General features: G+C 47.4%; 3 protein-coding genes across 19 annotated transcripts; 1 reads left to right on the plus strand and 2 right to left on the minus strand.

The window, feature by feature from the left end:
* Positions 1–197: 197 nt before the first annotated feature.
* Positions 198–7,196, minus strand: LOC104584413 (ribosomal protein L11 methyltransferase). 17 transcript variants are annotated; one of them, XR_002960441.1, is made up of 10 exons: positions 7,042–7,196; positions 6,077–6,161; positions 5,791–5,922; positions 5,123–5,359; positions 4,729–4,860; positions 4,351–4,625; positions 4,176–4,267; positions 1,637–4,066; positions 1,378–1,497; positions 198–716 (listed from the first exon to the last, which is right to left on the minus strand). XR_002960441.1 is itself a non-coding variant. In XM_010239037.3 (5 exons), the coding sequence occupies exons 2-5, from the start codon at positions 5,876–5,878 to the stop codon at positions 4,776–4,778; spliced, it is 324 nt and encodes a 107-aa protein (XP_010237339.1). In that variant the 5' UTR covers positions 5,879–5,922; positions 6,077–7,176; the 3' UTR covers positions 4,664–4,775. The 17 variants fall into 17 exon arrangements, 1 of the variants encoding a protein (XP_010237339.1); XR_002960433.1 differs by having other exon boundaries at positions 5,241–5,359; positions 7,042–7,195; XR_732124.3 differs by having other exon boundaries at positions 4,351–4,410; positions 4,584–4,625; positions 5,241–5,359; positions 6,077–7,179.
* Positions 7,197–15,125: 7,929 nt separating this feature from the next.
* On the plus strand, positions 15,126–15,746 carry LOC104584879 (60 kDa jasmonate-induced protein). Its single transcript, XM_010240662.1, has one exon. The coding sequence runs from the start codon at positions 15,126–15,128 to the stop codon at positions 15,744–15,746; it is 621 nt and encodes a 206-aa protein (XP_010238964.1).
* Positions 15,747–20,737: 4,991 nt separating this feature from the next.
* LOC100839441 (indole-3-glycerol phosphate synthase) lies at positions 20,738–24,782 on the minus strand. The gene is made up of 9 exons (XM_003577085.4): positions 24,516–24,782; positions 24,195–24,419; positions 23,922–24,098; positions 23,721–23,795; positions 23,408–23,617; positions 21,536–21,614; positions 21,327–21,406; positions 21,173–21,241; positions 20,738–21,069 (listed from the first exon to the last, which is right to left on the minus strand). The coding sequence occupies exons 1-9, from the start codon at positions 24,765–24,767 to the stop codon at positions 20,986–20,988; spliced, it is 1,251 nt and encodes a 416-aa protein (XP_003577133.2). The 5' UTR covers positions 24,768–24,782; the 3' UTR covers positions 20,738–20,985.
* Between the last annotated feature and the right edge of the window lie 371 nt (positions 24,783–25,153).

Here is a 25,153-nt window from a genome sequence, read left to right on the forward strand (position 1 = left end):
AGATATATAAGATGAGGAATTTAATTAAACTAACTTAGAGTTGTAATTTTTGGTAGTTTTTCTGTAAATTTGATCAAACTCTAGGATCTAGTATAGTGTGTATAGTGTCCGTGTGTTGCCACGGCATCTTAAAATATACACTTTTAGTATTTTTTTTAAAGCGAAAAGATTTATTCATTAGAAGCACACAGACAGCATCTCTGGGAGAAGAGTTGATGCAAGCAAATTTTGCTGGGCTACAAGGGTACGAGAGTTTAACGCTAGAAGCTAAATTGTGAGCCACAACATTGCAATCTCTAGGGACATATCTAACAGTAAAAGTAGGAGGGGTTCCGTGAATTTCAGCAAGCGAAGGTCTAATAGACCAGTGTCGTGGAGAATGTTGGATGCTTCTTCGGTTGGCTGCCTGAGCTAGGGTGATATTGTCTAAGAGTAAGGAGCCTCTTCCAAATTGAAGGAGCCTGAAGTTTTCTCCTAGAAGAAGTGCCCAAGCTTCTGCCTGTAGAGGAGAGCTGCACTTTCAACCTGCTAGCTTGAGAGAAGTGCTCCATGTAGACTCCAAGCCCTGCACTGACTTCAGAAGGAACTGGATTGTCTCGAGGCAACTTCCAGGCTGCCAGGCTGCATTAGCGCAGACATGTGTACCTTCAGAAGGAACTGGATTGTCTCGAGGCAACTTCCAGGCTGCCAGGCTGCATTAGAGTAGACATGTGTACCTGGAGAGGAAAATCAAAGCCAAGTCATTAGAATCCTGCTGTGAATCCTGAAGTGGCACTGTATCCCGTTGAAGATCAAGAAGGCATGGTCCCCAAGCTCAAAGCTTGTGCAGCTAATGAGAGCTTGAGCAGCTTTAAAAACCCGTTGAGGCTTGGAAGGCTTCCTATTGGAAAGACAATCATTTCTGGCTTCCAGAGGCACCAAAGAAAGGTAAAGATGTTTGAGCAAGAGGGTGACCAGAAGTTAAGACGATGTTAATGGTAGCTGCCACGCTTGGATTGGAGCTCACAACAATTTATGTTCTTAGGAACCAAGGAGCTGCAAACCACGCAGCTTTAGAGAAAGGGCAGAAGAAAAACAGATGAAGCTCATCTTCAACAGCTCTACATCTGCAACATTGTTTGCTTATATGCCTGGAATAAGTGCCTTCTCTCTTACCTGTAGGTAGGGCTTTTCTGATTAGCCTCCAAGCAAAGAGTTGGACTCTTGGAATGAGAAGTTTTGGTGGCCCATATGTTATTGAGAAGAGAGAGATCTAGTTGTTGGATGGGATGGGAGGAGTGGTGTTGTTGGATCTGAAGTCCTGAATTGCTAATCTGTAAGCACTCTTTGAAGTACAAATACCTGAAGGATTGTGTCTTCAGCAAACAATGTCATTACCTTGGGCCTGTAGGGTAGGGGTATTGAGAATGATGGTAGCAGCTTGAGAGGAGAAAAGATTTTGGACAAGGTTGGCATTCCAAATCTTAGTTCCTGGAATCCAAAGATCCTTCACTGTCGCTGGATAAATGAAATCATGATTTTGGATAACAAGATTATCATAAATATTTTTCCATATGTTACACCAAGGTGTGCTCCAAATAGAAATATTGCCTTCCACAATCTGATAGAAGCAAGAGCTTTCAATGAAATGCCATACCTTGAGGATGGATGCCCAAAAAGTAGATTTAGGCACAGCCTTGCTTGCTTTCCAAATAGTGGTACCTCGATGGTATTTTGCTTTTAGGACTAAGGCAAGCATGCTGTTCGGTTCCTGGGCTAGCCTCCAAGCATCAGAGCAGATGAGGCTAGTATTGGTGGCTTGAATATTTTTGATCCGAAGATCTCCTTTCTTTCCCGGCAGACAAATTTCTTCCCAAGATTTTAGACAAAGAAAATTAGTATTACTCCCTTCCTGTACACCTGTCCACCAAAATTTCCTAATAATAGCAGTGAGATTGACAAGGAATTTCTTGGTAAACAGGATGTTAGACATATAATAGATGGGAATCGAGGCAAAAACAGAGTTAATAAGAGTAAGTCTCCCTGCATGTGAAAGTTTGTTAGCTTTGAGACCAGAGAGTTTAGTTTTAAATTTGTCCAAGATAAAAGAATAACCAGAAGAACGATCCTTTGAAGGGAGCAGAAGAGGATGGCCAAGATGAGTAGTGTCCTTGTTGAGATCCTGCACAGGGAAGATTTGTTTTATGGCCTGTTTTGTAACCTGATCCACGTTTCTGGTGAAGAGGATGGCTGACTTGGCTCAATTTGGAGTTTGACCCGAAGCGTGCCAAAAGTCGTCCAACAAGTTTTTCATCGTATGGATTTCTGCTAAGCTTGCTTGGCCACAAACCAGAAGGTCATCTGCAAAAAGAAGAGAGTGTGAATGGGGGGACACTCCGGCCCCAGAGATATTCCTGCTAGATGATTGTCTTGGAGAGCCTGCCGCAGAGAGAGAGAGAGTTCATCAATGGAAAGGACAAAAGGTACGGCGATAGCTGACAACCTTTTCTTATCCCCCTCGAACCTGTAAATTTTGCATGAGTCTGTCCATTGATAATAACAGAGAAGACAGGGGTGGAAATGCAATTGTGTATGAGCTGGATGAAATGACCATGCAGCCCTTTACGAGCAAGCGCTTGAGCAATGAAGTTCCATTCCTGACGATCAAATGCTTTGGCTAGATCTATTTTTAGCATGAAGGCTGGCTGATTCCAAGAGCTAAGGGAAAAGGAGTGATTACTTGGGATATAATGTTCTTTTGCATTCAATGAAAGCTTGCTACATTGGATGAATATAGCTAGGAAGGTGGCTCTTGAGAAGACGTTTTTTTTGACAAAAAACAATAGGAGAGGTTCGAGGTATTATTATTATTATTATTATTATTATTATTATTATTATTATTAATTTACATATTTACAAACAAGGACATGTTCCTGTTAATATAGAAAAGGTCTATCAAAATTGCATGACAATTATTCAGGAATTGAGGCACCCTAAAACCAAGCAAAAGCAGATCAGATTTAAACTTCTCAAGCCAGGTTTGAAAGCTAGCTCCTTGTCCTTAAAAAATAAGCTTGTTTCTGACTTTACAGATGTTCCAGGCCGTAAGAGAAAGCAGTTCAAAGAATAATGGATTATTAAACTTCTTTCTGATTCCAGGAAGTGCATCAATGCAAGAGATATTATCTGGCCACTGGATTTTAACATGTTGCCATCATCTTTTACTGAAGGAGCAGCGTAGAAAGAGATTGATCCAAAGTTTCCTCAGCAGCAGTGTGACAAAGAACATAGGCAAGGCTTGAGTGAATGTTATAATGTCTTCTTGAAAGCATATTTCTGGTCCACATAAAAATCTTCATACAAAGAACATAGTCACGGTATTTTGTAGCCCATAGTTAATGAAAAACAGTGAAATTTGACCTACGTTAATCATCATTTGCATCCCGAATAATTAATCTTTCTATCTCCTAGAGCAGAATGCATCACTGCAGCAAAATCAGAAACATAGTAATCTTTCTCCCAAATAGACCTGCAGCTCAAGTTGGCGGCTCGCGTCAGATTTGTGGCATCCAGAGTCAAACTCTAGATGCATTCTCTATTTTATATCTTTTTCATTGTCAAGCCCAAATATAGCAAATTGACTTGACTGCTATTCGGGGATTACTTGTTGCCATCCGGGGCCGAGTGAGACTCTTCCAGGTTCACAGCTCTCATCCGTGCTCCGCGTAAAGCTCGATCGGCCGGCTGGACGTGTGCACGCCGTTCTCGTCCGGAGTGGCGCTGGTGGACCCGTCCGGGGTTGACGGCTAGACGCCTGTAGTTTCGTCCGTGGCCCGGTCCAGGCGCAGCAAGCTAGTCCGGGGAGAGGAGCCATTCGGAGCCCGGACAGGACGCCCTGGTCCGGTACGCGGACGTGTTGTACGCTCCGTTTTGTTGCAAATTTGATTCACCATCAGGGAGACAGGGATCAAGCGCCATTGGCGTGCATCCGGGGTAGAGCAGACCCCCTTTGTCTTGTGAGTTTGCCCGGGTTTGCTCTGCACACGGGACGCGTGCATAGGAGCCGTCCGTCCGGGGTTGGCTAGATCTATTTTTGAAGTAAATCATGTTACAGTAATGCCTACTTTAAGAAATTCTACGGGATACATTTTTAGAGAAGAGACTTGAAAATACAGGAGGGGAAAAGGGGCCGGCACCTGTTCGAAGAAGCTTTTAAAACCAGGATGCAAACGAAGCTCAATATCAACATTTCCTGGGCTTGCTTCCCTTTACTGATCTCAAATGAACCCTGTCGAATTGGAGAACACAGATAAGCAATTATATTCATTGTTACAAAGTCAGAGGTACTAAAAGTTTTTCTACACTTCTTACTCTATCACTATAGACAACAACAAACTCCTCTCCTTCGAAGGGATCACCTAAAGGTGCCATCTAAGAGGGCTCGATCGATGAGACCACATAAATAAATCAACCAAAAAACTGTATCGTTGATTTTTGCAGAATACAACTATGCAAATCAATCCATAAAACAATTTCAAAGATTCAACTCTTAGAAACTTCCTGCTGAAATCCTTTGAATCAAACTGGTCCTCAACAAGAATTACCTCCATCTAGGGAATGAATACGTACAACAGCTTCCCATTCACCTACAATTCCGGTATGCATAAAATCAATATTTTTCTGCTTGCTAAAAACAAAACAAACACTTTATTGCATCGGTATGCAAAACCAAGATATGTCAGAGTTTACACGCTTGTATCTATGAAAACTGGCAGTCCGGCCACCTAGCGTCACACTCATGGCACATCTTCTGATATACTCGATCGTGTAGTTCTCCTTGAACCATTTAAGCACCTTTGTAGCCTCAAGAAAATCCTGAACCTGCGTGTTTAAACCCACAGAAAACACACAATAAGTTTCCCAGCCATGGAAACAAGATGAGATATGGCCGATATTTGCTTGCCATGTGCTTTGGTTTACTTAATACTGGGCCGCTCATGGTGGTTTAACTGTCATCTAATGAGTATATATTTTAGTGGTTGAAAGAACTGTCGCAATAAGATCAAAAGGGTGTTGGCTCAGTGCAGTGAACTGAAGAAATTTATCTGAAGACCGAGTTAATCCTCCAGAAGTTGAGTTGAACCTTTACGTCTTGTCCAATAAACTTTCTTTCGTAAGAGTCCAACTTCATTCTCTCTCCACATTTTGAAAATCTTTGAAACAGAGATCAACCAAGTATAGCATTTTGTTGGGATCCATACCATTCAGCAACATGTTCTCTATCTCTTTCTTTTTTTTGCGCAGACAGCAACATGTTCTCATGAGCAGTGGTTATAGCTTGAGGGTCTATGTCTGTCCCAGTGAATAGAGCAGCACCCATCTGCATTCAGAAGCCAACGATGAGCACATGAAATTTGCTGGCAATAAACAACAAGAACACCAAGACATGACACCTTCAGAGCTGCAATACCCAATACCCCAGTGCCTGCTCCAAAGTTCAAGACAAAATAAGAAAACTACGGTAGATATATGATTGAAACAAAATGGGAAATTAGTAAAAGGCAGGCTGATTGAATATACATTTCACAATAAGAAGATAACATTATGGAGTTTGCATCTGTAAATAGGTAACAAAAGAAACGTAGTTTTATGTAGATTAAAATGATGGTGTGGAGCTACCAATACACTGTTATAGGACTATAATTGGTGAATCTTAAATCTTCTCTGAAGGAACTAATCACTACCAGGACAGGACTAAAGTTGAGGGGATACAAAAGCATCATGGAATAATCCTATATACAGGAAACTTACATGTGGTTAGTCTTCTCTTTCCACTGGCCGATATACCTCTGATGGCATCTTCCGCTACCATGTCAGTGCATATGTCAAGTCCCATCATCTGTGATGCAAGATTTTATGCATGCGAAAAATTATGAATTGGACCTGCAGAATTGCTCTTTGACATCAGTTAACTTTTTAATAGAACAAACGAGAAAACTGAACAATTATATTAGCAATAAGGGTGGTGTCCTCATTGTTGTTTCTTGTCCAGGAAAACATGTTATAATCCACACTCTCATGAAAGCACAATACATACCAAAACAAAATGTTTACAACAACGTGCATATCTGGATCGCAATGAGCACGATCTCAGCCCCGTCATCTTCCTTGCTAATGATTACCTTCATGATTGCTATAAAGTCAGTGCACTACAAGCAGATCAATGTGGAAGCGGAAAATATTCTAGTGAACACATATCATGCGTTAGTAAGCTTGGCAGGAAAATGAAATATTACTTTAAAGAGTAAACTACACAAAGACACATGTATAGCGGCTCTTGTAACAAAAAACCACGAACCCAAAGCTTCGAAACTAATACCCCAGTTCCAGACTAATAATAAGTAACAAAAAACCCCGAAAATCACAGGTTTTCACCAAGTTAATGACTCAGACCCACGCGTCATACTCAGGAGTCTACTTTTTGATCTATTCTTCTAACCGATCGGCTTTAGCCGAGCTGCGAGCCCAGCCATGAAGGCGGGCCTAGAGCAGTTTCGTCGACGTTCATGGCGGGCTCGACCTCGCCGACTAGCTCGTGGGTGAGACTAGCTCCCAGTGCATGAGATACACGAGAGCGCGAACTCGACCTCGCCGACTAATAGTAGCTTGGGGAGAGGGGCTTGGGGTCTCGGGGAAGACGAAGTGCTCGGGGAGTTAGGCCGGTGCCGGAGTTGGGGAAGAAGAGGTTGAGGGGCCGGCTGTGGGAGGGGGAGGCGGCCGCGGCGACGGTAGGTGCAGGGGCAGCGGAGGCGGCGGCAAGGGCAGCCCGCGGCGGCTCGGGCTGCGCGCGTCCGCGGAGGCGGCAGGGACAGGCCGCAGGCTGAGGCGGGGAAGCTTCGCCTCGCGTAGAGAGAGAGAGAGAGAGAGAGAGAGAGAGAGAGATGAACGCGTCCGCCATTCCGACCGCCGCGCGCCGCGTCCAGCGGCCGCCGCAATTCCGGCCGCCCACGCCCAGCAGCCGCTGCAATTCCGGACTTGGGGATGGATGAGGCCGGAGGTTACCTGAGGCTGTGAGGCATGGATTTGGAGAATTTTTTTGAGACCCATGGATTTGTGGATCTTCTTGCGGGAGGAGCAGGGATGGTTGGTGTCCGGAGGTTGAAGATGAGGGTCGGCTCAGATCATGGCTCAAGCCGATGGCCAACAGACTTGAGCAAGAAAAATGGATTGTGAGTATGACATGTGGGCCTGAGTCACTTACTTGGCTAACTATGTGATTTTTGGATTTTTTGTTACTCATTAGTGTTTGATTTATCAGTTAAAATTACCTGGTTCGTGGCTTTTTTGTTACAGGCGTCCTAGACATGTGTCTTTGTGTAATTTACTATATTTTAAAATATGTACACGTAATCAGCACAAATAAATCGAATCACTGCAGAAGTCTGCCATCGTTTAAGGCCATCGGAGCATGGCTATTTTTAAAATCAGAAACATGGTTTTCACGCACCACCTCTGTTAGTCAAACGTATTTGTAGTGTACGGTCATCTATGTTAGTCTAGTCCAAAACTCCAAATGTGTTACACGCCATCCATGTTAGTCCAAACATGGTTTATGCGGCATCTAATTTTAAAATCAGAAAGGCTATTATGATAAGTTATTACAAAATCCGAAATACTTATTATGTATCGGAGGGAGTAAGACGCAAGGTACATATGGTCAAATTAGAAAATTCAGAACATGCTATAAATGTTGAATACTGTTGTTGGCACCACACAAAAAAATAATGTTTATTCGCTACTGTAGAAACCCCATTCATGATCCCCCTCTAGTGGCGGTTAAAACAGACCAAAAAACACACCACCACTGGAGGCCTCTCGAGGCATCCACGAGGGCCACCAGTGGCGGTGATTATTGTCCCGAAACAAGTCACCGCCACTGGTGGTCCATCATCAGTGGCGGTGATAACCACCGCCACTAGCGCTGCCCATGGAAACCCTAACAGCTACCAATGGCGGGCGTCCAAAAGAACCGCCACAGACATTGCACCATAAGTGATCACAATACCCAGTAGTCAGTATATTCCGTCAACCGCTGCGGCTCCAACGGAATGGGAAGGCACTGACGACTCGGTATCAACGATCGATAAGAGGTGCAGCTGAAGCCTTTTAATGCTGGGAAGGCCGTACGTAAAGAACCGAGGTGGGATTAAACCTCAAAATTGCATACCGCAAGAGCACCAGTGGCGGGCGAACAAAAGAACCGCCACTGGTAGACCACCCGATACATGATGGTACTACTCAGTCTCAGTGACCTTCCCTGAACCCCTTAAGCACCGCCCGATCATTAGTTTAGTACTCAACTGGAACGGGGAACGCACTGAGCACCGAGTAGTAACCACCGGTAAGTGGGGTGGCGGAATCCTTTATATGTTGGTCGGAACTCATGTAAACTAGCGAGGTGGGACTAAAGCGGGGAAAACAGGTGGGCGATCTCCAGTGGCGGGTCTCAAGTTACCCGCCACTGCTGAGACCTCCAGTGGCGGTTTATTTTTCTGCCTGCCGCTGGAGGTCACCAGTGGCGTTTTATCCTTACACCCGCCACTGGTGACCTTCCTATAAATAACTACTGTGTGCGAGCCCCAGCTGGTCGAGCTCGCGCGTCTGTCTGGACCAGCTGCAGCTTTCTCCTCACTGGCGTCGGCGGAGCCCTGCCAAAATTGATGGCGGCAGCCGGCAGGTAGCTCTCCCTCGCTTATCCTCCCTCTTCCTCTCCCTTCTTCCTCCTCCTATTCTTCTCCAATTTGGCAAAATCACCATTAATGGCTCCCCCGGTCTGCCCCCGCTCTATCCGTGGCTCCCCCACAGCATAGCTCTGCCCTCCCCCCAGATTGCCCTCTCTATGGCTTTAATTTGTTCCCATGAGCTCTCTCCCTAGCTCTCTCTCTCTAGCTCTCTCTCTGCAGCTCTCTCTCTCTCTCTCTCTCTGGAGTCCATGGCCGCTGCTGCTTATGGGGGAGCTTAGCCCCTGGGGGTTACCCTAGGGTTAAGCTTAACCTCGGGACCGGTGTACGTGCATGTTCCAAGCATATTAAATGTGTGTTGACACCGGTCTTCGTGCCGTGTATTTCTTATGTGATGTGATGCCGGCCGTCGTACCGATGTGGTTGGTTTTCATGTGGGTGAGGTTAATTTGTTTTGATGCAGGCATCGAATTTCGTAGTGCAAAATGCTACTTTTTAGCAAAGGTCATGCCGAAATTTTTCATTTTTGTCGATCAAGCTGATTCGTTTATTTTTTTAATTGTCCTGTAGCTCGATGGGCCGTGCTTGGATGTACAAGGACAGGTTACGTGTTGAGTGGATAGAGCGGCTGAAGACTTTTGTCGATGCCGGCGTGGAAGATGTGCATAGGAAAGGGGTGATAAGATGTGTTGTCCCTGTGTGAGATGTCAGAACAGCAAGCTGTACGAGCCAGAGGATGTCGAGATGCACTTGCTCATGCGGGGATTTGTGCCTGGTTATTCATGGTGGACTTCTCACAAGGAGGATGGCATTGAAGTCAATGTCGGCATTGAGATGGAAAGCATGGAGTCTGATGACCAGCCTGGTGAAGAAGCATACCACGGTGAGGATCCACAGGATGTTCCAACCGGTAGGATGGTTGAAATGCTGGACGATCAGTATCTGTAGAATCAGTTGGATGACCTCGAGGATGAGAGGGTGTCCCGTAAGTTCGAGAAGCCGAGGGAGGATGCCGAGACACCGTTATATGAAAATGCCGGCGTGGATAACAGTGCGCTAGAAGTAACGCTCGAGCTTTTGCGTATACAAGCAAAAGACAACATCGTGGACTCAGGATTCACGGAGATTCTGAGTTACCTATGTACGGTACTTCCTCCGGGCAACAAGTTGCCTAAGAGCACGTATGAGGCGAAGAAAGTTACATGCCCCCTCAGGTTAGAGGTCATCAGATACCATGCTTGTTCGCTAGACTGCATCATATATAAGGGCGACTACAAAGACATGCACAGCTATCCAGTATGCAAAACATCCCGATACAGGAAGAAAGACCCCAATCCTGATGGTGGCGAGGAGGAAGTAGTGAAGCGTGGTCCGGCGGCAAAAACGGTCTGGTATCTCCCATGTGGCACCAGGCTGGAGCGTTGGTTCTAGAACGAGAAAGAGGCCAGGTGGTTCATCTACCACGACGCAACTCAGGCGGATATCGATCCCGAGGGCGTGTACCGCAACGACGATGGAGTCCTCAGACACCCCGCAGATGCGGCTCAATGGAGGACTCTGGACGACGAATTCCCCAAGATCGGCACAGAGCCCAGGAACATCAGGTTCGGGATGAGTACGGACGTGATCAATCCGTTCGGAAACTTGAGCAGCAAACACAGCACATGGCCGGTGATCTTGTTCATATACAACCTCACCCCGTGTCTTGTCATGAAGAGGAAGTACATCCACCTATCAATGTTCATACAAGGCCCTAAGCAACCTGGAGCTGATCTGAACGTGTATCTGGAACTGCTGAAGGATGAGCTCAAGAGAAGGGTCGAAAGGTTTGGGACGCTCAAAAGGAGTTCACCCTTCGAGCAGCTCTCCTGACATGTGTGCATGACTATCCGGTGAACGGGAACTCATCGTGCCAGTCAACACATGCGTACAAAGCGTGTACAAAGTGCGGGAACGAGACAGAAGGGTTGTTCCTGCAAGAATCAAAAAAGATTGTGTACATGGGACACCGTAAGTGGCTGGAGATGAAAGACCCGTGGAGGGATGATAAGAAAAACTTCAACGGGAGGGCAAAGAGGCAGAACAAACCGAGGGAATTGACTGGACACGAAGTATACGAAATTGTCAGGGACCTCAAAGTCGTGGCCGGGAATGCACAGCCGGCTGCTCGACTAGCAGCGCTTCCTCGAGCACCCAGACGGCGAAGCGCTGCCCAAATCTCGTGCCGCCGCCGCTGCCCTGCTCCCTCGCCTCCCCTCCCTCGCGCCTCCCTCCCTGCCGCCCTTCTCCTCGCCTCCTGCTCCTCGCCGAAACCGTAACCCTAGCCGCCGCCATGTCCTCGCAGGACCCCAGCTCCGGCGGGGGGTCGCAACGGACGACGAGGAGTGGGAAGCTCCTCGCCCCGCAGGCACCGCTGGCTGCCGGATCCGGATCCGGCCGCCCCGCCTTGCTGCTGCCCGGCCTGCATCACTGGGGGCGCGGTCGGGCCTCCTCGACACCGCCGCCTCCACCGGCCCCGGCCCTGACCCCGGCCTTCTCACCTGCGGCGGAGTGCAGCGACGACAATGCATGCCAAAATCCTCCGTCGCCGCCCAGACCGAAGCCCCAAAGCCATCGATACCAAGACCCGTTCCTTAGAGAGCCGCAGCAGCATCGGCCTCGTCGGAGCCCCGTCCAAGTGCCCCATCTGGGATGCAGGTCCCCCATAGACCGGACAATTCCGATTTCCTGAGATGCAGAAAAAACAAGAGGGGGACATGCGGCAAGGCAAGCAAGGGCTCCTCCAAGGAGGGGAAAGAGTCGTCTTCTACGGGAAGAAAACCAAAGACCGCGCCACAGATAGAAGGGATTTGGGAAGAGCGACCAGACATTCTGAAGATGCCCACCCACCCCCGTGTTGGAGATAGATTGCCTGATGGATCTTATTTCGTGGACAGGCGATTCTCCCAATTTTTGTTGTTCCACCTTGGACAACCGATGGTGTCCCAGGATGACCTGTATCTCCTGCCACGGGAGATGCAAGAGCTCCATGAAAAATACATGAATGTGGCATCATCTGGCGCAGACCTAACAAATCTAGAAATTAGGGTTCGAGTGCCAAAGCATTATGGCTTCTTCGACTCCAATACGGGGAAAATCCAGAGGGAAAACGACATTACCTTCGGCATTGACTTCCTCGACTTGTTTCACCTCTTCAACCGCAAATGCCTCGACAATGCCATATTAAGACTGTGGTGTGTACACTACACGAGGGAGGCCTATAGGGTGAAGCAATATGGGATGGCCGTCGCCGACCCCCTTCTCTTCAACGCCACTTTGCTTGGTCCAGACCCATTGTTGGCCGAAAGTGGAAGGTTAGCGATTGAATACCTCACTCAATTCATGTTGAAGCACAAAGACCGCCGTTTTATATTGATATTGTACAATCTACAGTAAGTTGTTCTCGATTCGCGTGAATACATACATCTTTTTCTGTCAGAATACTTGCTTGTTATATTATTTGGCTAATAAATGTGCGTCCTTTTGTGAAATAGCGGCCATTGGGTGACAATCGCCATCTACCTCGATCTTGGAGGGGTCACATATTTTGATCCACTACGACGCAAGGAGAATGAACCACAATGCGACTTTGACCCGATCAAAAATGTCATCGACTCAGCCTATCGCGACGCGGTGAAATGGTACGCGATGCCATAATCCTGACGCTCCCCTCAGGCACACTTTCAGGTTCCCCTGCGAGCAACAGCCTGAAGGATCCGTCTACTGTGGTTACTACTGCGCGCACACTATTCAGCAGTTCATCAACGACTTTCAGCCGAAGGGGAAGAAGACCTTCGAAGAAGTGAGGAATTTCTTTCTGGCCAACATCGAGTTAGGGCACAACTCAGAAATTCTCGTGTACGAGATCCAAAAGGACATCGGCGAAATCCTCAACAAGGAGGTCCTCAAAACGAGCAGGGATTACTACGGCGGCGGGATTGTCGCCAAAAGTGGTTAATTTGTGTGGAACATTTTTATTTGGGGCTCATTCTTTCAAACACTTTGTATACATGCATGTGACTTGAATGTTTAACTCGTGTGGAACTTTGTAATATTTGCTGCTATTCTGTTTCTTTGGTGCTGTTGTATTCATGCTATTTTCTGTGCTGTATTCCTGCTATGCTGTATTCCTGCTATTACTGAACATATACCAGTGGCGGTTAGACACCACCGCCACTGGAAACGGTTCAAGTGGCGGTGGCCATAGACCGCCACTGGAAATATCCATTGGCAGGTACTGCGCCCGCCACTGCTGTACTCCACGCATTGTTCGGGTGGTGCCGGAGGGATTTACAGTGACGGTTTGTAGGTCTTCGGTAGCGGGTAGTTTACCCGCTATTGGTGATCTACGAGCAGCAGTGGCGGGTATTTTACCCGCCACCGGTGCTAAAACCTCCAGTGACGCAGAGTTGGTGGCGGGCGTGATCACCGCCACCAACCCCATTTTTTGACCGCCACTGGAGGGGTTTTCTGGAGTAGTGATTCGACAATATCACTTGTGTAAATCAAAACTAAGAACGGAAATAAAAACCTAAATGTATAATATCCTTGGCCATTGGGCCTCCGACTTCTTGGTAACCATTTACACCTCGTTTCAATTAAATCAGTCGTCTTTCCGCAAACAAAGAATAACCAAATAAAATGATTGACAAAGCTACAGAAGGATCTTCAGGTTAGCACCAATACCAAGGCTGGTGAGACGTCAGACACGAATGCAATATAAAATCTTTAACTCACAATATGGATTTCCATAAATTTGTTTCCAAGGTTTGGTCCATCCATCCTTCAGTGAAATGTGTTATAACGCATCATAAGCTTGCTTGTGAGCCAGCTTTCCATCCTCACTGAAAGCAGATTTACTTCCTTTTTTGCATAATCAGTTTTACTTCCTTTTTTGCATGATCAGTTTTGCTTCCTTTTTTGCATGTTCATTTTTGTGTTTATTAAAAAAGGCACGACACAGTCAGCAGTCAGTTGAGTTTGTTAAAAAAGGCACGACACAGTCAGTTGAGTTTATTAAAAAAGGCACAACAGTTCAGGTAGCATAACTACGAGTTGACAAAAAATATCAACAATGTGATTCGTGTTAAGTAAATCCTCGTGCAGCTTATATTTAAGCACGCCCATAGTTTCTTGCAAAAGGCGATCAAACACACAACTTCCAGTTCACCAACACACAACATTATGATCAACACCAACATGCTCCGTCCACTACTTATCGCTGCCTTCCTCTTCTTCCTCGGCCCAGCACTCAGCGCCTCCAAGGACCACAAGCCCGGCCGTTCAACCAAGTTCATCCGCCCCGCCCCGGACTTCACCCAGGCAGGGACGGATCCAAGGGGGTGCGCCGGGGGACTCCGCCCCCCTAAGAAATTTCATTTTAGTTAATACTTATTCTCTCCGTTTCATAATTCTTGTCGAAATATTACATGTATCTAGACGCTTTTTAGGAATAGATACATCTATTTTTGGACAAATTTGAGACAAGAATTATGAGACGGAAGGAATACTAATCAGCTCATTAAAAATCACTTTAAAATAGGTGAAGACTCTAATTTCAACCCCCCCCCCCACCCTAATCCCAACTCGCCCCCCTCATATCAAATTCCTGGCTCCGTCCCTGCACCCAGGACGAGTACGTCAATTGAATCAACCGAATCATGCATGCATGTAGTTTTACATTGATCTGATCGAATTCCACAACTGTTATATTACTTGCAGTTGCAGCCATGTTGAATCACGTTCATCAAAGATCCATGTTGATCCGATCTTAGCGGTGAAGTTCGACATCTTGTCCGACTTTTTTTTTGAGGCAATCACCGAGGGGAAAGATTCCCCACCTGAATATATTACTTCAAAGGACTAGAGTATTACAATAGGGGGAAACATAGACACGTCACAAGCCGACGGATACCATTTTTTAAATTGCATTACAATCAAAAGTTCATAAAAACTACCTAGTCAAACACAACAGGAATAGACTACTACCACCGAAGAAGCAATCTTCGACATGCACGAGAGGAGTGCCTCCGACGTCGTCGAAGGGCAAACCACAGCCTAGTTAGAACCAGTTACACAATCTCCACCCGCTTTGTCGGCGGCCGAGTGGATCCGAGCACCAGCAAGTCAACGAGTGTTGTTACCCTGTGCATCTAGTCGAAGGGCGTTACACACCGAGACAACACTGCAGACATCCTCGCCGGCTGAAGAATATGCCATCACTGCGAGCTGGTCCACAAGGCTATCGAAGGGCGTCGCGACACCGAGTCTAGACCACAAACCCGAACCCTGACTGCGAGCTCAAGAACCATGACGACCCCGAGAACTGTGCGAAGCGTAGTGTGCTGACTGTGCCGACGAAGGGCGATGGGTAGCCGAGACTTCACCAAGAACACCAAGAACATCTTGTTCGACTCATATGCGAAGTTCATAAAGGATCTACGTGCGGAATTGATAGGTGCAAATCCTGTTGGGAAGGTGAAGCAGCGGTCCATCCTCACCAAGCAGACAGGAAAGGACAAGCCACCTCCAAAGTGGATCGAGGTTGAGCTGGTTGGCAAGGGCGGCGCCAAGCCAAAGGTCGCTATCCGTAGAGACAATGTCTACGTATTCGCCTTCAGCAACGCTGATGGCAACTGGTATAAGCTCACAGAGGCCAAGACGGATGTCCTCCCGGACGCCCTGCCACTAGGCTTCGAGGGAAATTACAACAAACTTGTCGGCGGTGCCGCCAACCTGGCAAACCTGAAGTTTGGCAAGTTCAGCACCTCGAGCGCTGCAGTGATCCTCTGGAACCATGGTAAGAAGAAGCCCTATGACGACGCCGAACTTAAGAGGGCATTGGCGACCATCTGCGTGGTCTTGTCCGAGGCCGCAAGGATGGCTCCGATGTACAACGCTGTCAACGACGGATGGGAGACACCTGCTGGAGGCACTATCACGGCAGGGGACATCAAATACTACATTACTGGCTGGAGCGACTGTTAGGGTGATCCCCAGCGTGTGGGCCCAACGGCCCACCGGGCCCTAGATCTAACGTGCCCAGATCGGGGGCGCCCAACCCACTATGGTTGGCGGGCCCCTGTCGCGCTAGGCAATATAAAAAGGTGGGGGGCCGGGGCACGCCTTACGAGGTTCGTCTGCGTAGCCAACTCCCCACCGACAACCCTAAGTCCGATTTAGGGTTTTGCGTAGAAGCGACGGGAAGCTCCACCGCCGTCGTCGCTCCCCGCCGTCTCTCCCTCGCCGTCGCCGCCGCTCCACGCCGTCGACATGGCCGCACCGTCGAGCTCGTCATCTAGCCAAGGCGAAGGTACTGCCGCCCATCTCCTCTCTCTCTCTCTCAATCCCCTACCCGAATCCCAAGTTGAATCACAGAAATAGGTTTCTACCGGCTAGATCTACACCTAGACGATTTCTAGGATCTAACATTGGTATTAGAGCACCAAAGCCTACAGAGCCAGTCAGGGATGTGAAAGATGATGATGCTGCTTGGAAGAAAAAGAAGAGGGAGTATGCTCCATTGGAAATGTCAAACACCCTCGAGAACAAAAAGTGGCTCACCGCCAACAAATAGTGCATGGCTTTTATAAAGAACACAATTGAGCATGCTATTGTGGGCTGAATTGCAGAGTGTGCTTCCGTAGGGGAGTATCTTGAAAAGATAAAGAGCCGGTTCACTGGGTCTTCAAAGATATATGCTACTCAGCTGCTAAAGCAACTGGTGACAGAAAAGTACACAGGAGGAGGACGTGGCATAAGAGAGCATATCCTTAGGATGAGCAACATGGCTTCTAAGCTGAAACCCATGGATGCTGATCTAGAGATTAAGCCTGCAATGCTTGTTCATCTGGTTATGGCTTCACTGCCAAAAAAGTTTGACATTTTTGTTGTCAACTACAATATGCAGCCAGAGCGATGGAATATTGAAAAGACTATAGCCATGTGTGTCCAAGAAGAGGACAGAATTAAATCCTCATATGGTGGTTCCCTGAACTGTGTGAAAGATAATAAGAAAAAAAACTTCAATCAAGCCAATCAAAGTTTCCCCTCAAAGCCACATGGTAAAGCTCACATGCAACATCAGCATCATCAAAAGTCTTTTCCAGTGGACAAAGATACATACCTCCATTGCAAGAAGACCGGGCATTACAATAAACATTGCCCGGCATCGCTAAAGTCAATAATGACAAAGAATGGTATAGAACTCCACTTCTTTTGTAAATGAATCCTTGTATACACAGTTTTCGAAATCTACTTGGTGGATTGACTCTGGTGCAACTGTTCATGTTGCAAATTCTTTACAGGGATTCCTTTCGACGCGGACTACGCAAAGAAACGAAAGATGCATTGAAGTTGCAAATGGAGTCCAAGCGGACGTTGAAACTGTCGGCGACATCTCCTTGGTGCTTCCCGATGGATTCACGATTCTGCTTAGAGATGTGTTTTATGTTCCTTCATTACACAGAATCTTGATTAGTGTTTCATGTTTGGACAAATTTGATTATGAATGTAATTTTAGACATGGCAAGTGTGCCATATGGTTTAATAATGATTGTGTGGGTGTTGCCTTCTTTCACAATGAGCTTTATTTATTATCCATGCGTGAAAAAGTTTATTTTGTGTGTAAAGTGAATGAACATGTTGCCGCGTCGGAGAAAGTACAAAAGAAAAAAAAAGAGGACTCATGAATCATTGAAATTATGGCAGTGTCGTTTAGGCCATATTTCGAGGGGGGGAGTAGAAAGACTCGTTAAAACCGAAATTCTTCCTCCATTAGAGTTCTCAGAAATAGAGAAATGCATAGATTGTGTAAAAGGAAAGTATGTAAAACAAATAAAAAAGGGTGCAATACGTAGCACCAGCACACTAGAAATTATTCACACTGACATTTGTGAACCATTTCCTGTGAAAAGTGTGGATGGTTATGATTCGTTCATAACATTCACAAACGACTACTCCCGTGATGGTTATATTTATCCAATAAAAGAAAGGTCAGAAGCGTTGGATAAATTTAAAATATTCAAGGCTGAAGTTGAAAATCAGCATGATAAAAGAGTAAAGATAGTAAGATCCGACCGGGGGGGGGGGGGGGGGTACTACAGTCCGGCACACCCATACGGTCAAGTCCCTAGACCTTTCGCAAGGTTCCTATAGGAGCCTGGAATAGTTGCCATGAAAAGTGTGGATGGTTATGATTCGTTCATAACATTCACAAACGACTACTCCCGTGATGGTTATATTTATCCAATAAAAGAAAGGTCAGAAGCGTTGGATAAATTTAAAATATTCAAGGCTGAAGTTGAAAATCAGCATGATAAAAGAGTAAAGATAGTAAGATCCGACCGGGGGGGGGGGGGGGGTACTACAGTCCGGCACACCCATACGGTCAAGTCCCTGGACCTTTCGCAAGGTTCCTATAAGAGCCTGGAATAGTTGCCCAGTATTCAATGCCGGGCGAGCCTCAGCAAAATGGAGTAGCTGAAAGGCGTAACCGTACCCTTATGGATATGGTGCGCAGTGTGATGAGTTATTTCACATTGGCATTGGGATTGTGGATGGAGGCGTTAAAAACTGCCATTCACATTCTCAATAGAGTACCAAGCAAGTCGGTGTCCAAAACACAGTGCCCTCTCTACAACACCTGTGGGTGTGGGGGAGCCCAGCTGAGGCCAAAGTATTTAACCCAAATATTGCAAAATTGGATACCAAGACAGTAAGTTGCCATTTCATTGGCTACCCTGAAAGATAAAAAGGTTTTCGTTTCTACTGTCCAGACAGATATACAAAGTTTGTGGAAACAAGACACGCCGTCTTCTTAGAGGACGAAATGATGAAGGGGAGCACGGTAGCTTGAAAAATTGATCTTCAGAAGAAGAGGGTGCATGCACCCAATCCGATGACTCAGGAACCATTCTTTTCACTACCTGTTGTTGCCACACCGACAATCCCTGAGATTGTGGTGCCGACGCCCGTTGCAACTCCACACATGGCAACAATGAGTGAAGGTCCGAAGCCTGTCCGTCAGGAGCCGACTCAACCCATTGTTGCACATGAAAGGGAGCTGCAGCAACCACCTCCTGAAGAAGCGCCACATGTAGAGACACCTGTATCAAACAGCTTGCGAAGGGATTGCTCCCTTGCCGGATAGCCTGCCTTGCCGGGAACCTCCATTGCGACCCACGCGTCCAGCAGCAGTGGGGACCCCGTGGGCCACTGGTAGCCCCCGGGCGTGGGCCGACAACGAAGCTGTTCCCGGGGAAGCTGTTCTCGGTCGGTTGCCGGGCTACTCCCTAAGCCTCATCATCTGAAGAAGAATCAGAGTAGTCCCTGTTGTTCTGTTCCGAACCATCAGTCAGAAAATGAAACCTATCGACCACTTCATGGACGTGGACGATGACCCCAAACGAGACTGCACGTCTGGTTTCTGGAGCTTCCAATTGAATCCTCAATGTCCACATCGGCGTACTCAGGAGCTAGTTATGTGGCCGAAGTAGGCACTCTCATCAGCAACCGCTTCGGGATGGCACAAGGATCACGCATCCATGCCCTGAGATTCACGCAGCTCGGATCAGTCCTAGGCAGAATTGCCATGAACTTGGCGCCTAGGTGATTAATCAAATTCTTCACAAATTCCAGCTCTTGCACATCCTTCCTCAGTCCATCCAAGCTAATAACGCAGCTAAAAGGCAGTTTTGACTCCTCTCCACGGAAGATGGAGGTCCAGCGGCGAAACGAGATGTGGCTGGCAGGGCAGCTGATGCGCATCGATTGCATCACCGTCGCCGTGCAATCATCACTCGAATCAAAGCGAATCAAAAAGTTGGCCGGCCCAGGACATACCGTGACGCGGACTCCCCTTTTGAAGTTGGAGCGCTGCTTGAGAGCTGCCATGACCTCTTCAGCCGAAGTGGTCGGCGGATTGAGCGTTGATCCTGTATGGATGGTAGCAACAATGGCTTTACCTTGCAGCCTCCCCGCCTTCTCTTCCATCTTGGAGGTGCGGGAGATCACTAGCTCGGCCACATCGGGCCGGATATCAGGCTCCCCGCGGCAAAATATCTCCTCCGCGAATCGGCGGCAGCTACCGGCATTGTGGTACGGAGGTGGATTAGTGCTCGCCATCAGCGCCTCCCGCTCGGATCTACACACCTACTAGCCGCAGCACCGCCGCCGTCCTCCATCAATTTAGGGTTCTGGCCGGGATTTGGTTGAGCTGGGGGTGAGAGTAAAGGAGAGCAAGTAGGCTCCACACGTAAGTGCCGATGACACTGGCCCCGCCTATCATCTGAAGTCTCGTCCCACCTGTCGTCCTATGGCTCGGCCCACCCGTCAGCCTTTTTGCTCGGCCCAGCGGCCGGCCTTTCCTCGGCCCACCTGTCATCCTTTGGTTCGGCCCACCCGTCATCCTTTGTGCTCGGCCCTAGTGGTCGGCCTTTCCTCGGCCCACCTGTCATTAATGATGACCGTCGGACCTGTCAGGACGCGCGTTGGCCCGCATATAAGCTCAGTCGACTCGTTAAGCCCTGCCTGCTTGCACTGTCTCTTCGCAGCCCCACACGCCAGAAACACTGCTCCGGCCCCACCTGTCAGCACTCCCCGCGGCCCACCCGTCGGAAACGAACGGTGAAAGGGGCTTGACCGTTAGCAGGTGCTCCATCAGGGCATTTGCGAGGAATCTCCAAAGGGGCAGGTATAGATGCGAGCACAGTTATGAGGCATGTGTATTCCTGAGTACAGCTAAGAAATGAGAGGCACGGAAATAAAAAAAACTTTTAAAAATTGAACATTTGACTCGAGCATAAATATTTATTCCCTTTACTTAAGACTATTCTTACTAAAACTCTTGTGTGTTGGTACTTGCTTTTTTTAAGGCATTGGTATTTGATGGTACTCCCTCTCTAGCGACAAGAATAATGGACGGAGGGAGTACATATGTAACTCACAGGGATTTAATAAAGCGAAGTAAACAGTTCTGATAAAAATCAAACAACAGAAACAATGGGTTTCGTAACGACGTAAGGTGGTTCCGTGCCAGCGCACGGGCACCTTGCTAGTGTCCGCTCACATAGCCATCCAAAGAAGAAAAAAATGGAATTATTTCTGTAAGACACTGTTCTTCATAGTTACATCTGGTGTGCATCTAAGCCTCAATTGAGAAGCACATCCGTTTTTATGCTTCGCTACATATGCACTATTTAACCACATGACACACAGTTTGAAGCATTCAGCGCAAGAGCTCTTTCCCGAACAGCTCAGCGATGGCTCGCCCAGGATCTTCTTCCGTGATTAGGGACTCTCCTACCAATACCTGTAAACGAAACGAAACGATTTAAGGGCTAGCTAGCTCAAGTTTCTCGAGGAAGGAATTGTTGTTGGAGCAAGAGGAACTCAGGAGTAATCAGCAAACTTACCGCGGAAACGCCTGCACTCTGCACATATGCAACATCATCCGGAGTGAACAGCCCAGATTCGCCAACAACCTGAAGAAAAGAAAAACTTATTAAAATCCAATATAAATAATCTGACTTTTTAGAGATTTTATTTATGTTGTCATAGTAAGCCTACCAGTATCCCCTTCTCCCTCATGACATTACCACGTTTCTCCAGCAACATCCGCGTGTTTGAAGTATCCACTTCAAATGTCTCTGCAAAGAGAAATAAGATTCGGCACCATCAATAACGATACCAAACACAGCTTCGGGCTTGAAATCTGATTGTAAGCGTGCAAAATCTGACACAACATTCTTGGGAAAATAAATAAAGGAGAACCGTACCTAGACTGCGGTTGTTGATGCCGATAAGCTCAACGCCATCTATTTTCAGCACGCGATCCAGTTCTCTTTCGTCATGAACCTGAAACAAAGTATATTTAGCATGCCGCAACTTACGGCATTTGAAGCAAACCCCCCCATTTTTATAAGAAACAAGTCCATTTTACTCCGCCCCTAAACTTATCGCGAAGTCCAAAAAACACTCTGAACTCTAAAACCAGGCATTTTAGCTCCCTGAACTTTTAAAACCGGTCACCCAAGCCCCCTCTGTCTTGTGTCTGGCTGTTTTGTTGTGTTAAAGGTGGGTTTGACCCGTTGACTACCACGCTGGCACAAGTCGTTTCTGTACCCCCTCCCTGAGGCTGATTCCTCTCTTGCTCTTAGCACGTGGGTGGCATCGTTGGCACCGGCGACCAGCGGAGATGCCGTCGTCCAACCTGACCTCGCGCTCCCTTCCTTCGGCGGCTGCTCCCAGGACTTCCCCTCCCTTTTCGCAGACCTGACCTCGCTCCTCCTCCACCACATGCCTGCCTCCTACTCCCACGCCGCCGTCTTCCCCTCCTCGCTCTCCATCCCTGCAGCTCCACACAAGTGCCAACCCCACTCGCGTGCGCGGCCATCAGGGCCTGCGCGGGCGTCACGGCAAGGGCTTTCACCTACACGGGCTGCTCCCGATCCACGCCGTCAAGACCCGACTCCAGGCCGGCGCCACCTCCAGCGGCTCGTGGCAGATCTTCCTCTAGAGGGGGAGCAGAGGGCGAGTGAGAAGGAGGAGCAGAGGGGGCTGCGCGAAAGGCAGTAGCTGTGGCGGTGCCAGAGGAGGAGCAGAGCGGCGCGCGAGAGGGAGGCGCAGAGGGGCGGCGCGCGAGAGAGAAAGGGAGGGTGGCTCAGGAGAGAGAATAGGAAGGAGAGGAAGAAGATGCTGGGTCAAATAGGTCAAAACCACCTTCAACGCAGCAAAACAGCCTCAAACAGGCAGGGGGGGGTCGAATGCACGGTTTTGAAAGTTCAAGGTGGTTAAATACCCGGTTTTAGAGTTCAAGGTATTTTTCGACTTTGCAATAAGTTCAGGGGTAAAATGGACTTATTTCTTTTTATAAAATACACTCCATCTTCATCAGACATGTGCCTGGGGAGTCTAACTTTTAATCTCCTTTTAGCTTTTTGTGAAATGGAAAGGGAAATTATATATATATATATATATATATCTCGGTCTCATGACTATGACAACCTAGCTTTTTGTGAAATGGAAAAGGAAATAATATATCAGCATATTCTCTCTCATGACTATGACAATACCTCATTAAATGTTCTGGTTATACTTGAATATGTTGTAGTTTTGACTTTTGTGCATGTTTAGTTGCAAACGGAAATTTGAAATTCGTTTCAGTCTAGGCCAGGCCCAGGCCTCCTCAAAAAAAATGGTTGGCTATGATGGGAGGCTACTCCCAGTGCATCATCTCTTGACGACGTCTTTTAGTGTACTTCAGATGTTTAGATGCAGGTGTGCCTCAATGCACTTCAATGAACTGTATTTTACATAATCGGTACCATGACTAGTATTATAGTTGTCTCCACCTAATAAGGTTATATAATTATGATTGGAGGAGATTATTAGTATGTACTACAAGATTGTGTGTAGAGAAGACGCTATCTAAAATAAGAGGTGGTTTTATCCCTTCTCCTCATTAATTGTCTGCCAAAGGCAAGAGACAGTGCCACTAGGAGAGGCTTTATTCTTGGATAAAACTAATTGTACAACAAATAACTATGGAAATAGCAGGGATCCTAAACATTTAAAACGCGTGCCTCAATCGTTTTCCAAAAAAAAAAGTGCGCGTCAATCGTTGTCTCAGAAAAAAGAAAAACGTGTACCTCAATAAGAGCTGTCATTCCAAGACTTCTGCAGACGCGAAGCATGTACTTCATGTCAAGATCGGGCAGCACAGCAGCAATCAACAGAATTGCATCGGCACCTTTTGATCGAGCGTAATAGATTTGCCAGACATCAATGACGAACTCCTTGCACAGAAGAGGGCACTGCACACCGGAGTTGCGGATCGTCTCGAGGTTCTCAAAGCTCCCCTAGAGAAGCAAATTAAGGGGTTGAGAAAAGTCAGACATCTGAAACCAATTTAATCGCCTCAAGAATTGACTGTCATTTTAAGAAGGTAAAAGAACAGCGAACCTGAAAGTGCTTCTCATCAGTGAGGATGCTGAGGCAAGCCGCGCCATTCTGCTCGTATGCCTGCGCGATCTCAACCTGTAACAAGTTGATTAAAAACGGTTTAACAATATGATCATGGCCGTCAACAGCCTAAAAGGAAATGTTAATACCGACATTGAACATGACATAATTATAGAGAATTCTTCTGAGAAGACGACTCACCGGATGGAAGTTGTCCCTGAGCACGCCCCTGCTGGGCGACGCCTTCTTAACCTCGGCGATGAGGGCGGGCACGCCGTTTCGACTGTACGCCGCCGTGAGAGCGCCTATAAAATCCCTCGCAGGCGGCGCATGCTCGCTGGACTCCATCACTTTCTTCAGAGGCTTCTTGGCCTTCCTCTAAATGGACAACAATTAACAGGGCATTAATTACATCACAGAGGAAACAGCAAGGCGGGCCGGCATGAATCAATCAACGTGACGATCTATGTATACCTGGGACACTTCGACCTCCTTGTCCCAGACGATCTGCTCGAGGATGTTGCGGGGTACGGCCTTGTCGTCGCCGGAGCCCTCGGAGGGGTAGCGGGGGCGGCAGCGGCGGCGGATGCGGATGCCCTGCGCGGCGGCGATGGTGTTGATCGACTTGCCGCTCTCCCACTGAATCACCTCCTCGGAGTTGAACATCTCGTCATGCTGCAGCGCGTAGAGGATCGAGTCCTAATCCATCCACCCAAATTACAACTTGTAAGACGAAAGGAACCAAAAAAGGCCAGAAAATCTAAAACCGAAATTAAACGCAGTAGAAGAACGCACCGTGACGGCGGCGCATCGGACGGCGGCGCGCCCACCCCTGCTGGCACCGCGGACGAGGACGGACGGAGGTGACCGGCGGGCGGAGGAGGGCGCTGGGGAGAAGGGTGCGGGATGGAGCTGCGAGGCGGCGAGGAGAGAATCCATTTTGACAGAGAAGAGAGAGTTGGTGGCAAACGAGAAGAGGAGAATCGGGGGCGGCCGGTGAGGTGCACGCTGCCTTGCCTTGATCGATCTAGTTATGGACGCCCCCATCGACGGGATTTATATAGTAGGAGTATAATATCGCAGCGCAGCGGCAGAGACAGCCCGGCGCTTTGCCCACGTTTTAATGTCAAGCAATAGTTTACTCGGCGTTCCATTTGAAGGATTTGGACTCCCAGTGTTGCTAAATTTCCTTTTCTATTTGTAGATCTAGCGGTCTCTTTTTCTAAATGGCACGCACCTATTCTATTACTTCTTTCGTTTCCTAATATAAATTGTTATCCAAATCAAAGCATTTAAAGTTTGATTAATTTTATAAAAAAACTACTAACATACTACATTAGTATTCCTCCGTCCAACAAAAGATGTTTCAAGTTTGTCAAGATTTGGATGTATGTAGACATGACTTAGTGTATAGATGCATTTAAATTTGGTTA

This window comes from Brachypodium distachyon, chromosome 4 (assembly GCF_000005505.3).
Source record: "Brachypodium distachyon strain Bd21 chromosome 4, Brachypodium_distachyon_v3.0, whole genome shotgun sequence".
Taxonomy (NCBI): Eukaryota; Viridiplantae; Streptophyta; class Magnoliopsida; order Poales; family Poaceae; genus Brachypodium; species Brachypodium distachyon.

What these genes read in the sequence shown, in the direction of transcription:
- LOC104584413 (XM_010239037.3), bottom strand. Translation starts at nt 5,878, where the DNA reads ATGATGGGACTTGACATATGCACTGACATGGTAGCGGAAGATGCCATC. An exon ending in AAAGAGAAGACTAACCACAT is followed by an intron (nt 5,465 to 5,790) that starts GTAAGTTTCCTG and finishes ACTTTGGAGCAG; the next exon opens with GCACTGGGGTATTGGGTATT. An exon ending in TGGGTATTGCAGCTCTGAAG is followed by an intron (nt 5,360 to 5,432) that starts GTGTCATGTCTT and finishes TTCTGAATGCAG; the next exon opens with ATGGGTGCTGCTCTATTCAC.
- LOC104584879 (XM_010240662.1), top strand. Translation starts at nt 15,126, where the DNA reads ATGGGTAGCCGAGACTTCACCAAGAACACCAAGAACATCTTGTTCGAC.
- LOC100839441 (XM_003577085.4), bottom strand. Translation starts at nt 24,767, where the DNA reads ATGGGGGCGTCCATAACTAGATCGATCAAGGCAAGGCAGCGTGCACCT. An exon ending in AGGAGGTCGAAGTGTCCCAG is followed by an intron (nt 24,099 to 24,194) that starts GTATACATAGAT and finishes TTGTCCATTTAG; the next exon opens with AGGAAGGCCAAGAAGCCTCT. An exon ending in CTGATGAGAAGCACTTTCAG is followed by an intron (nt 23,618 to 23,720) that starts GTTCGCTGTTCT and finishes TTGCTTCTCTAG; the next exon opens with GGGAGCTTTGAGAACCTCGA.